General features: G+C 50.5%; 1 protein-coding gene across 3 annotated transcripts in view; it reads right to left on the bottom strand.

Annotated features, from left to right (window-relative positions):
- The window catches only part of C10H16orf96 (chromosome 10 C16orf96 homolog), a 46,745-nt gene that overhangs the window by 31,061 nt on the left and 3,501 nt on the right, over window positions 1-12,183 (bottom strand). The window contains exon 1 of one of the 3 annotated variants that reach the window (XM_042847346.2): window positions 3,432-7,728. The exons of 1 other annotated variant lie outside the window; for it this stretch is intronic. In XM_042847346.2, coding sequence (XP_042703280.2) covers window positions 3,432-3,854 — 423 coding nt within the window. In that variant the 5' untranslated portion in view covers window positions 3,855-7,728. Of the gene's footprint in view, window positions 1-3,431; window positions 7,729-12,183 lie in introns of those variants that run through there. One more of the 3 variants, XM_005314257.4, reaches the window with a different exon arrangement.

The following is a 12,183-nucleotide window of genomic DNA, read 5'->3' as shown; positions in this document are numbered from 1 at the left end:
ACACAGCTGAACATTTGTCAGCCAGCAAGTTCAGTACACCACTAATTCAACATGGGCTTATGCTGGGATAATAATCTTAAAAGGCAAGATGACTAAATATGGCAATTACATTCTGGCCTCCATAAATTCCCCCTGCAGGTTCAAATGAATCTCATTTCCTGTCCGTCCTAAAGTATTGTGTGATGTTGCTATGTGCTGTTAAGCATCTGCCGCATTCCATCCCAGAGATGGTTACATTTCAGTGGTGGGTAACGTCCTTGCTCCATGGCCTTCATGTGCCTCACAGGTGCATTGTCAGTTGTAGTCAGTTAGCATTTGTGAAGCACAGCAAGGCCCTCAGGTGAAAGGTGCTATGGAAGTGCAGAGTATTATTAGTGTTGTGGTTTGCAGTATGTTTAGCACCACGATGTGTGGTTGCTGGTGGTACTGGCTGTGTGCCCCTTTGGGGGCACAACCTACTGAAGTGATTTGCTGTCTGGCATGTGCCCATACAAGGGACATCTGCCAGCTGCCCAGACTGCGATGCTGGCCCTTTGGTACCATATGCAGGGGGAGTGTAGGTCTGCGCTATTTGTTCTCCTACTGCCCCATTGTTTGACTCCTTTCTCTCGCCCCACCTGGCACAGCAGCACCACCTGTCAGTCATGGGGAGGAAGTGTGCGCTCTGCCAAGGTGGCCTTCCCAGGTGATAGGGCTCGGTGCACCCCGCTCAGGGCACGTCACACTCATCTGTGTCCTTCTGCTCATGCTGTTTCTAAACCCTCGGAGCTGAGTTAGATTCATGGAAATGTTGCTGCACGTAGAGAAGAAGTGGACTGAAGTGACTCTCTATCCACAGTGGAGAAAGGAGGCAGGAGAATGACCCTGGAACAGCACATGGGACCTATGTGGGGAAACTTCAGAACAGCCCATTACAGCCAGCCTGTCCCTCCTGCTAGGGGCATGGCAGCCCATGAGCCATTGGACTGGTGGGGAATACAGGGCAATTCTTATGCATTTCCTCTGGGAAAGCACAGATTCATCCCTGGGTGACCCCCACACACCCTTTCCCAAAAGGGAAATGAATGATACTCAAGGGGAACTGCAGAGACAGACCAAGGATTACATCAAGGGCTGTAGGTGGGATGAGTGGTCCCAACTCACCGGGCTCAGGGGGCACCGGCACCCTCTTCCCCGCTAACCTGGCCCAGAGGCACTGGCACCGCCACCGCTGTTAACCTGGCCGCTAATCTGACAAGATCATGTGCAGACGGCCAAGGAAAGCCCCTCTCCATCTGACCAGGAACAGGACAAGGAGATGGTGCTTAGAGAACTCACAACTTTCCCTTGTTTCACATCCTCAACTACACCCAAACCAGGCAACTGGACTGGACCTAGACCGAACAACTCTGTTCAGACCAACACTCCTGGAACAACAATGCTGGTCGGGGGTTAACTGCCTGCCCAGACAGTGAGAGAACACCAGCACTTGCTACCTGGATGGAAAGCCAAGAGGACCATGGGAGGATGGGGAATGGAAACAACAGCTGAGCTAGTTGTGCTGCTCTCTGTCTGTGCAGAGCTCTGAGTGAAGGGGCTTTCTCTGACTATACTGGGAAGGGGTTAGACTCTTGTGTTTTCAAACTCCCTTCCTGAGCAAGTAAATGAAGAATTTAGCATATGGTTCTGCTCTGGAGAGGGGCTGGGTGACAATCACATCATGGGGTCCCAATTGCCAGATCACGTGGGCTCTGTTTATAACTACAAAGATTTTTTTTTCTGCCAGTCCTGTGTCCTCCCCATGGACTCCGAGAGTCACACTGGGCTCCTTCCTTCTGCACATCAGTAGCAACAGTAGTGAGGACTTTGCAGATAGATTATGTCCTCACAGGCAATTCTGATGATGCAGGAGGAGGTGTGGATTCCAACTCCTCCCAGAGCCGAACAAGGCGGAGGGGAGGGTAAAGCACTAAGCAGTCATGGCTAGAAGATGATGCTGTTTTTACATAGTCACATATCAGGGTGACAAACTGCACTTTAACAACAACATAAGCTGTATTCTGAGCAAACTGAGATTCCCTGTGCAATTGCAACGCGTTTTCTAGGTACAATATGGCCTTTTAACATGAATGAGGTCTCCCAGAGTTAAGCCCATTGATTTAACATCAGAGAACAGAATTAAAAAGGATCAGGTTTTAGATAACACAGAATGTCCCTCCTTGCCTGGAGAGTGATAGATAAGTTCCCAGGGTCAGGGTCTGACTCCATCTACATCTGTGAAGGACAGGACAAATTGATAGTACTTAATAATGAAATAACACAGTAGTGATGGATAAAGAGAAGGTGCCAGAGGAACCATCTTTCTCCTAGTTCTTTTCCAGCTCCGCCATCAGTAATGTCACCTAAAGCACGTAGGGGCTGCCAATTAACTACATGCTCAAGTCTCCTCTTCGGCCTGTCACTCAAGACCAAACGCACTGCTCTTCTGCAGTGGGTGGACCACCACTTCCTGGAAAAGTTAACACCGCACTCTTGCCCTTGAACCATGTCTTCAGAATGGCTGTGTGTATCTTTAGCTCAGGCCAGGAGATGATGTGTCTCGGGGCCTGATTCCCCATTGCCTTGCACCTTGTGCAGTCATTCCCATCAGTGCAGAGGGGATGTGAGACCATTCTGATTCGGTGGCGTTTTATACCAACCTTGCCTTGCTGTCAATGATAACACAAGGTGCAGGGCAGCAGAGAAGTGGGCCCTCGGGTTTCCTTGTCCAGTGCAGAGTCTTACCAGAGGCATGGTGTGTCGATGGGTAGAGGATCTTGGATCGCAGTAATGACCTATCAATACTGAAATGTGGCTGTGGGGAAGGTCTAGGAGGGACCTTTCTCAGGGGTCACAGGCCTGCTAAGGACTTGAGCCTGCTCCCAGTGGAGTCAAAAGCAAAACTGAAATGGACTTCTTGGGACGCAAGAGGGGCCCCCAAGTGAGTTATTGCTAGGGACAGACATAGCGAGAGCCTATTCCAGTGGAGCAGGGACTGAAACCCAGTTCTGGGTGTCCCATCTTCTGCCCGGAGTGGATTAACAGCAGTATGAGGGAGTCCTCTCCATGCTATGAAACAGACCACATCAAACCAGTGCTCGTCAACTCAGTTTGATCCTTCCTCTATGAACTGGACCAAACTGAACTGTAACCTGCTCAGATAAACCTGCATTAGGGCTGATCAGATTCCTAGGAGACATTTCCCTGTAGAGTCCATGGCCTAATGATTCCCAACTGCACTCTCTGGGCTCCTGTGGACCAGACACCCCTTCTAGCTGGCTTTGGCAGGACACTGCCCTGCGTATGTCAGTGGCAGGAGCTGTAGGCAGTACGATTTACACCCAGTGAGGATCTGGCCCTGACAGACCGGAGGGAAGGGAAACAGGAGCTTTCCCAAAGCAGGGCTGTCTCACCTTAGTCATTCCTTCCTCATTCATTTCCATCTTCTTCTTCAACTGCATCATTTGCCACATTTCCTCAGCGGGCTTGTTGAGGGACTGGCTCCGAGACAGCAGCTCTGCTGTGGTAGGGGGATTATTCAGATGGAGCAGCTGACTTTCGATCCTCGTCAGCCTTTCCTGAAGCTGGTGAAAGAGCGAGCTGGATTTCCTCTCCAGGGAGACCTGCTCCTGGACCTGGCCTTTCGCTGTAAAGCTAGGGGGAGGCTGGAGAAAATCCCTCTCGTCCTGGGAGATTTCCTTCTTGACATTTTGGAGCTGGAGGTGCTTCAACAGGCCGTGCAGCAGGACATGCAGGGCATTGAAGTTGACGTTGCCCAGCTCAGGCGTGCCAATCGCAATGTTCACCAACTCCGCGAACGTAACAGAGAAGCTCATTTTTCGTTCAGTCTCTAGCCTTGGGAGACCAGCAGCTGTGAGCACTGAGGCGGCCTCGATACAGTGAGGTTAGTTCCCAGGACCAGTCGTCCTAGGGATCCACAATAACACACCCTGATAGGCTCAAAGTTAATAAGTCACGGCCATGGGCATGTGATTGGCTTATGGGAGCATCGGTCTGGTCTGAGCTCTCCTCGGAAAGTTTCTGCTGGTTGCTAGGATACCAAGGAATGTGCTGAGATCTGAAAGGAGATGGACAACTTAAGAAACGTGGCGAGATGGTGATGAATGGGGTGAGTCACTGTGCTGTTTGGCTGTGGACCAGGGCAAATCAGAAGCACGGTGACACCTGGAACAGGAATAAAGGAATGTGCTCTTGGAAGCAGGAGAGCCCGGTTGTTGAGAGCACGAGGTAACTGTGGCCGGTTACCTAGGGATTCTTCTTGAGATTCCGTGCTCATCTCTCTCACGCCCAGGATTTTACTCAGCTCCTGGGGATAAAATACAAACCACTGGCAAAAGCAAATCCCCCCACTCTGGTGGGAGAGTTAGACTGTGTAAAACATCCCGGGACGTCCTCCATCAGAGAATGAGTGTTCACCCCAGCAGCCTGACCAGATTCCAGTGGGAAGGATTATATGGCACCTGCCTAAGCTGACCCTCATCATGTTGTCTGGAAAAAAATGTCCCTTGCTTTTCTGTCCATGACACGTCAGGGTAATTCCACCTCCCTGGCAGCCAGGAAAGTCTCTGTTCTCAGAGCCTGCCTGGCATCCTGGTTACTTCTATAGAAACAGCTGGCTGGTCCTGGTTTTTGCAGCCCTCATCAGACTCTGGCAACCTGAGGCAGCTTCTGGCCAGCTGAACCAGCAAAACGCCACAGGCTGGCTGAGAATGGGGGTCCCTTGGGCCATGCCTCTCTGGGCTGCCATCTGGCAGGATGACCCCCCCGACCCAAACAGGGAATTGCCAAGCCCCAGCATTTTTTCCTGGGTTATTATTTTGTAGCATCTAGGAGCCCCAGGAATGGCCCAGGGCCTCGTTGTGCTAGGTGCTGTACAGACACAGGACAAGAAAGGCAGTCGCTGCCCCAGAGAGCTTAGGCAGTTTGTAAGTCTGCTCCCAGCCCTGATGTATGGCTGCAGGAAGGAGAGAGAGAGATTGTAAGGCCGTTTGGACAAGAGACTGTGTCTACCTCTCTGTTTATACGGCTCCTAACTCAATAGGATCCTGATGCCATCAGATCCCTTAGGTAGCATAATAATAATTAATTGGCAGGCACCCTTTCTCCCTGGATTCTCCTGGATGACAGCCACTACAAGCAACACGTCTGGGCCAGATTCTGCCAGCTGTTAGCCCAGGGTAGATCTCGAGTCACTCAATGGACTTGACTGGAGTTGCCCAGTGTAGAGTAACTCCAATGGAGTCAGTAGAGTTACTCAGATTTAGGCAGGTGTAACTGACAGCAAGGTCTGCCCCATGATCTTTACGTAAAACCCAGGACTTCCTAACTTGTATTTCTAGCCTTGGGCAACACTAACTCCAAAATACAAACCCTAATACAATAAAGACAGCACCAGATTGACCGATAAACTCTGTCTGCTTTGCAAAGCAGCTTTACACAGCACAACTGGTTGGCTGCGCTGGGGTTATGGATGCCCTGTCTCACCCGGCTCCGATCAGCAAATCTGCTGGCCCACTGTCCATAGCGCTTTGCAAAGCCACAGGGTTTTAAAGAACTCAGTGGGCTGCATTGTTATTTTGGTTTCTGCACAAAACAGTCACATTCCAGTTCTTCCCCTTAGGCTGTGTCAAGATGGCACCATGGTAAAAACGCCGCGGGCCTGGATATATCGCCATTGCTGGAGATTTCCTGACAAAAAGAGTGAAGTCGAGAGCTAAGAGATCACATGTGCTTAATCCATGGAGTGTATGTCACAGCAGTCTGGGTATTCAGCATGGAAGAGAGCTAACGCCTATGAGTTGCCACCATACCCTCCCCACCCCCTTCCCACTTGTTTGTCTCTGCCATGTGTTATGTCTGGTCTTTAGACCGTCAGCTCTTTGAGGAAGGGACTCTCATTTGCCACCTGTGGGTACAATGGAGTCCTGATCAGCTGGGCCTATAGGTGTTAAGCTGTCTATAGTGGCCCAAGAAGGTGAGTGCCAACCTCAGGGCAGTCTGTTAGAAACCAAGGCACAAACCCCAAATTGGCTGCGAGTTCTTGTGACGCAGTGCACCTGGCCCTTTGAGGCCCCCTGCTGGAGGCCCTACAGTCCTACCACACCCCAACCCAGGAAGGAGCAGCGAAGGTGGGTCCTCCAGGCCTGCCCAGAAAGGCTGCACAGAAGCAGCCAATCAGAGCACAGCAGGCTCGGATAAAAGGAGCTATAGGGGCTAAGTAGGGCAGTCCTTGGCTGGGACCAGAGGAGCAGGGGTGTGGTGCGGCTCTTGTGTTGTATGTCACAGGAACTCAAAGGCGTCCCAGAGGATGGATTCTGGTGGTATTTTGCATGTAGCAGGAAGGAAGAGGATCTGAGAACTTCAGGGCGAAGAGAAAGGGGCTACGGGGGAAAAGGCCCATGGAATAGCAGCAGTGAACTGGAGGCAGTGATACATGACTGCTGCGTGTAGTGTCCGTGAGTTGGGACCTAGAGTACTGGGTGGGCCTGGGTTCCCCCACTATTAATTGGGAAAGTGGCCTAAGCCCTGAGAATGGGAGAAGGCTTGTTTAGAAACTTGAGTGAAGGGTGGGAATTATAGGGTCCAGACATGGGCTGAAGACCCTGGTGAGGGCAGATAGTTTTGCTAGACTTTTGCTACCCCAGAAGGAGATTATGACCCTCTGCACCTCATAGTCACCATAGTGGTATGATTATGACATAATTATGATGCATTTTCTACAAAATATGTCATGTGAGGAGTCAATGGAAAAGTAATGGTTTGCTGAATATTATTATCCTATTTGTATGCATGTAGCATTTTTGTATCTGGAGTTATGAATATTGACTATACATCTGTATTTCAAATGTGCTCGCTCCTGGGTAAGGTAGTTTATATTCAGTCTAGCCAGCACGTTGTGAAGGGACTATTCAAGGTAATGGCCCATCAAGGAAAACAATGGACCAGGGGAACGCTTCAGCCAGTATATGGGTAATGGCTGCTATGACTCATCGAAGCATGCAAGGGCATGTGACTAGATCATGTGATACTAGACTCCATGCCTGTACTTTTCCACAAACTGTTCTGGGGCTTTGTTTGGGACAAGGAAGTTCCCTCCACATGGAAGAAGCTATAAAAGGGAGAAGTGACATCATCACCTGGCCTCAGTCCCCTTACAAGTCAACACCTGGAAACACCTTGGGAACAAAGACTAAACTGGGGAAGGGGGTCCCAGGCTGGAAAGAAGAAAGCCCTGCCTGTGTATGGAAGATTGGTGGACTATTTGTACCATTAGGGTGACACACTGCTTATTTCGAAGGCTGCGAGTCTGTCATGGAAGTCTCAGATTCCGTGACTTTCCGGGACTTCTACAGCAGCTGGTGTGGCTGACCTCAGGGCTGCCCCAGCCCCTGGGGCGGCCCCTGGGGCCAGATGCTCAGGCAGCTTGGGGCCAGCCACACTGGCTGCTGCTGGAGCAGCCCCGGGCAGCTGGCCCCAGGGGTCGCCAGAGCAGCAGCGATCCCAGGCGTGGCCCTGGAGCAGCAGTGTTGCCCCAGACTGCCCCCCACTCTGGAGCAGCAGTGGTGCCCTGGGCTGCCCCGGAGGAGTAGCAGCAGCAGTGTCCCATAGGCCCCCCAGAGCACCTAAGATTTAGTCAGGGTATTTATAGTACAAGTCATGGACAGGTTACGGCCTGTGACCTTTGTTTATTGCCCATGACCTGTCCATGACTTTCACTAAAAATACCCATGACTAAATCTTAGCCTTACTTATTTCAAATCCAGTCTAGTTTATAGAATTTAGATTGTGATTTTGTTTTTCTGAGGTAACCAACTTTGATCTGTACACTATTACTTATAATCACTTAAAATCTATCTTTTTGTAGTTAATAAATCCGTTTTTTATTTTTTCCCCCTAAAACAGTGTGTTGTGCTTGGGGAATCTGCTTAAGAACAAAAACCTGGTGCATTGTCCTTTTCACATTGAGGGATGGACTGGGTAATAAACTTACAGTGGTCAGGCTTTTGACCAGGACAGGACAGCTCTGAGATTTGGGTGGGCAGGGGAGAGGGTAGGGAGCTGGCTGGAGTCTCTCTACTGTTAGTTCATGAGTGGCTAGGAGAAGCCTTCATGTAACTGCAGTTGGGTGTGTCCCTACTTGTGTAAGGCCTGGAGAGGATTGCAGCTTGTCACAGCCTGACAGCTTGAGAGGAGACCCAGATTGGTATGCCAAAGGGCTCTCTCTGGTATGCCAGTGGTACCCCAGTCCCAGGTTGCACCCTGGGGAAGTCTGTCACAGACATTGTCCATTATTGACTGTGTGACTCACCTGAATGACTGAGCCGCTGAAGACCACTGGTCTACATTATGAGTTTAATTCGAATTTAGCAGAGTTAAATTGAATTAACCCTGCACCCGTCCACACAACGAAGCCATTTATTTAGAAATAAAGGGCTCTTAAAATCGATTTCTGTACTCCTCCCCGACGAGCGGAGTAGCGCCAAAATCGATATTGTCATTTTGAATTAGGGTTAGTGTGGCCGCAATTCGATGGTATTGGCCCCTGGGAACTATCCCACAGTGCACCATTGTGACCACTCTGGACAGCAATCTGAATTCGGATGCACTGGCCAAGTAGACAGGAAAAGCCCCGCGAACATTTGAATTTCATTTTCTGTTTGCCCAGCACAGGAGAGCACAGGTGACCACAGAGAGCTCATCAGCACAGGTAACCATGCAGGCCGATAATCGAAAAAGAGCACCAGCATGGACTGTACGGGAGGTACTGGATCTGATCGCTATTTGGGGAGAGGATTCAGTGCTAGCAGAACTTCGTTCGAAAAGACGAAATGCCAAAACTTTTGAAAAAATCTCCAAGGGCATGATGGAGAGAGGCCACTATAGGGACTCAGAGCAGTGCCACGTGAAAGTCAAGGAGCTCAGACAAGCCTATCAGAAAACAAAGGAGGCAAACGGTCGCTCCGGGTCAGAGCTGCAGATATGCCGCTTCTGCGCTGAGCGGCATGCAATTCTAGGGGGGGCCGCCACCACTACCCCACCTCTAACCGTGGATTCCGAGGCGGGGGTAATCTCATCAGCCACACCTGAGGATTCTGCGGACGGGGAAGAGGAGGAGGAGGAGGACGAACTTGCAGAGAGCACACAGCACTCCGTTCTCCCCAACAGCCAGGATCTTTTTCTCAGCCTGACTGAAGTACCCTCCCAAGCCTCCCAAGCCAGTACCCAAGACCATGACCCCATGGAAGGGACCTCAGGTGAGTTTACCTTTTAAAATATAAGACATGGTTTAAAAGCAAGTGTTTTTTAATGATTAATTTGCCCTGAGGACTTGGGATGCATTCGTGGCCAGTACAGCTACTGGAAAAGTCTGTTAACATGTCTGGGGATGGAGCAGAAATCCTCCAGGGACATCTCCATGAAGCTCTCCTGGAGGTACTCCAAAAGCCTTTGCAGAAAGTTTCTGGGCAGTGCAGCCTTATTCCATCCTCCATGGTAGGACACTTGACCACGCCGTGCTAGTAGCAAGTAATCTGGTATCATTGCATGACAAAGCCTGGCAGCGTATGGTCCCAGTGTTTGCTGGCATTCAAGCAACATCCATTCTTTATCTTGCTGTGTAATCCTCAGGAGAGTGATATCGCTCATGGTAACCTGGTTGAAATACGGGAATTTAATTAAGGGGACAGAGGTGGTCCTTCCTACTGGGCTGTTTGCCTCTGGATGAAAAGAAATCCTTCCCTGTAGTAAGCCAAGCGAGGGGGGGAGGGGAATTGGCGCTAAGCTTTTCACGTGTGGCTAACAGGGATCTTCCCTGATACCAGCCATGCGGTGGGGGGAGGGATAAAGCGATCATCCCAGAGAATTGGATGGGGGGGGGGGGGTTAGTTTGTTTCTGCTGCTGAAGGTTAACAGGAAAACTGCAGCACTCAACAGGCTTTGCTTGGTATGTGGGAAAGGAGGACGCAGAAGCTGAAAGACAATGGCTTACCATGGCCGCATGCAAGCCGAATTCTGTTGTCCGGACCTGCGTCTGTGATCTCTAGCAGCAAAGCCACAGGCACTCAATATTAAGAAGCAAAATGCGACCTTGCACAGAAATCACATGTGCTATGTAATGTGAATAGTGTTGTTCACCGTGAAAGAGTATAAGCATTGTTCTGTAAAATGTATCTTTTTAAAAAATTCTCTCCTTTTTTCCCTCCCTCCAGCAGCTGCAATTTTTTCAAGCCTCCCTCCTCCGTCCCGAAGGCTATCTCAGATAAGGCGTCAGAAAAAGAGGACGCAAGATGAGATGTTCGCGGAAATCATGGACTCCACCTGCAATGAAAGAGCTCATCTGAATGAGTGGAAGGACATGGTTTCAAAGTATAGGAAAGATGCCAGTGAATGTGAGGACATGAGGGACCAATGTGAGGACAGAAGGGACCAATGTGAGGAGAGGAGAGACGCTCGAGATGAGAGGTGGCGGCAGGAAGATCAGAGGAGGCAGGATGCAACGCTGGGGCTGCTGCGTGAGCAAACAGACATGCTCCGGCGTCTGGTGGAGCTTCAGGAATGGCAGCAGGATCACAGACTGGCGCTACAGCCCCTGTATAACCCCCCTCCCCATGTTCCATAGCCTCCTCACACAGACGTGTAAGAACGCGGGGGGGGGGAGGGGATGCTCTGTGCACCCTCCCATTCCACCCCAGTGGACAGCCCAAGCAAAAGGCTGTCATTATTTTAACCTTTTTTTAGTGGCCTTTTCCTTCCCTCCGATCCTCCTCCCAAACCCCACCCGGGCTACCTTGTCATTTCTCTCCCTCTTTTTATAATAAATAATACATGATTTTTAAACGATAGTGACTTTATTTCCTTTGAAAGCAAGCTGTGATCAAAGGGGGAGGGTGGGTTGCCTACAGAGAATGAGTCAATAAAGGGGGAGGGTTTTCATCAAGGAGAAACAAACAGAACTTTCACATGGTAGCCTGGCCAGTGTCACGAAACTGGTTTTCAAAGCTTCTCTGATGCGCCGCGCTTCCTGGTGTGCTCTTCTAATCGCCCTGGTGTCTGGCTGTGCGTAATCAGCAGCCAGGCGATTTGCCTCAGCCTCCCACCCCGCCATAAACGTGTCCCCCTGACTCTCACAGAGATTGTGGAGCACACAGCAAGCAGCAATAACAATGGGGATATTGGTTTGGCTGAGGTCTGAGTGAGTCAGTAAAGTGCGCTAGCGACCTTTTAAACGGCCAAATGCACATTCCACCACCATTCTGCACTTGCTCACCCTGTAGCTGAACAGCTCCTGACTCCTGTCCAGGCTGCTTGTGTATGGCTTCATGAGCCATGGCATTAAGGGGTAGGCTGGGTCCCCAAGGATAACTATAGGCATTTCAACATCCCTAATGGTTATTTTCTGGTCCAGGAAGTAAGTCCCTTGCTGCAGCCGTTTAAACAGAGTAGTGTTCCTGAAGACGCGAGCGTCATGAACCCTTCCCGGCCAGCCCACGTTGATGTTGGTGAAATGTCCCCTGTGATCCACCAGTGCTTGCAGCACCATTAAAGAGTAACCCTTGCAGTTTATGTACTGGGTACCCTGGTGCTCCGGTGCCAAGATAGGGATATGGGTTCCATCTATCGCCTCACCACAGTTAGGGAATCCCATTGCAGCAAAGCCATCCACTATGGCCTGCACATTTCCCAGAGTCACTACCTTTCATAGCAGCAGCTCAATGATTGCTTTGGCTAATTGCATGACAGCAGCCTCCACAGTAGATTTGCCCACTCCAAATTGATTCCTGACTGACCGGTAGCTGTCTGGCGTTGCAAGCTTCCACAGGGCTATCGCCACTTGCTTCTCAACTGTGAAGGCTGCTCTCATCCTGGTATTCTCGCACTTCAGGGTAGTGGAAAGCAAGTCACAAAGTTCCATGAAAGTGCCCTTACGCATATGAAAGTTTCGCAGCTACTGGGAATCGTCCCACACCTGCAACACTATGTGGTCCCACCAGTCTGTGCTTGTTTCCCGGGCCCAGAATCGGCGTTCCACGGATAAAACCTGCCCCATCAACAACATGATCTCCAAAGCGCCGGGACCCGCGGTTTGAGAGAATTCTGTGTCCATGTTCATGTCCATGTCCTCATCACTCTCGTCGCCGCGCTGCC

Source organism: Chrysemys picta, chromosome 10 (genome assembly GCF_011386835.1).
Source record: "Chrysemys picta bellii isolate R12L10 chromosome 10, ASM1138683v2, whole genome shotgun sequence".
Taxonomy (NCBI): Eukaryota; Metazoa; Chordata; order Testudines; family Emydidae; genus Chrysemys; species Chrysemys picta.
This window is presented reverse-complemented; position numbering and strand designations above follow the sequence as displayed.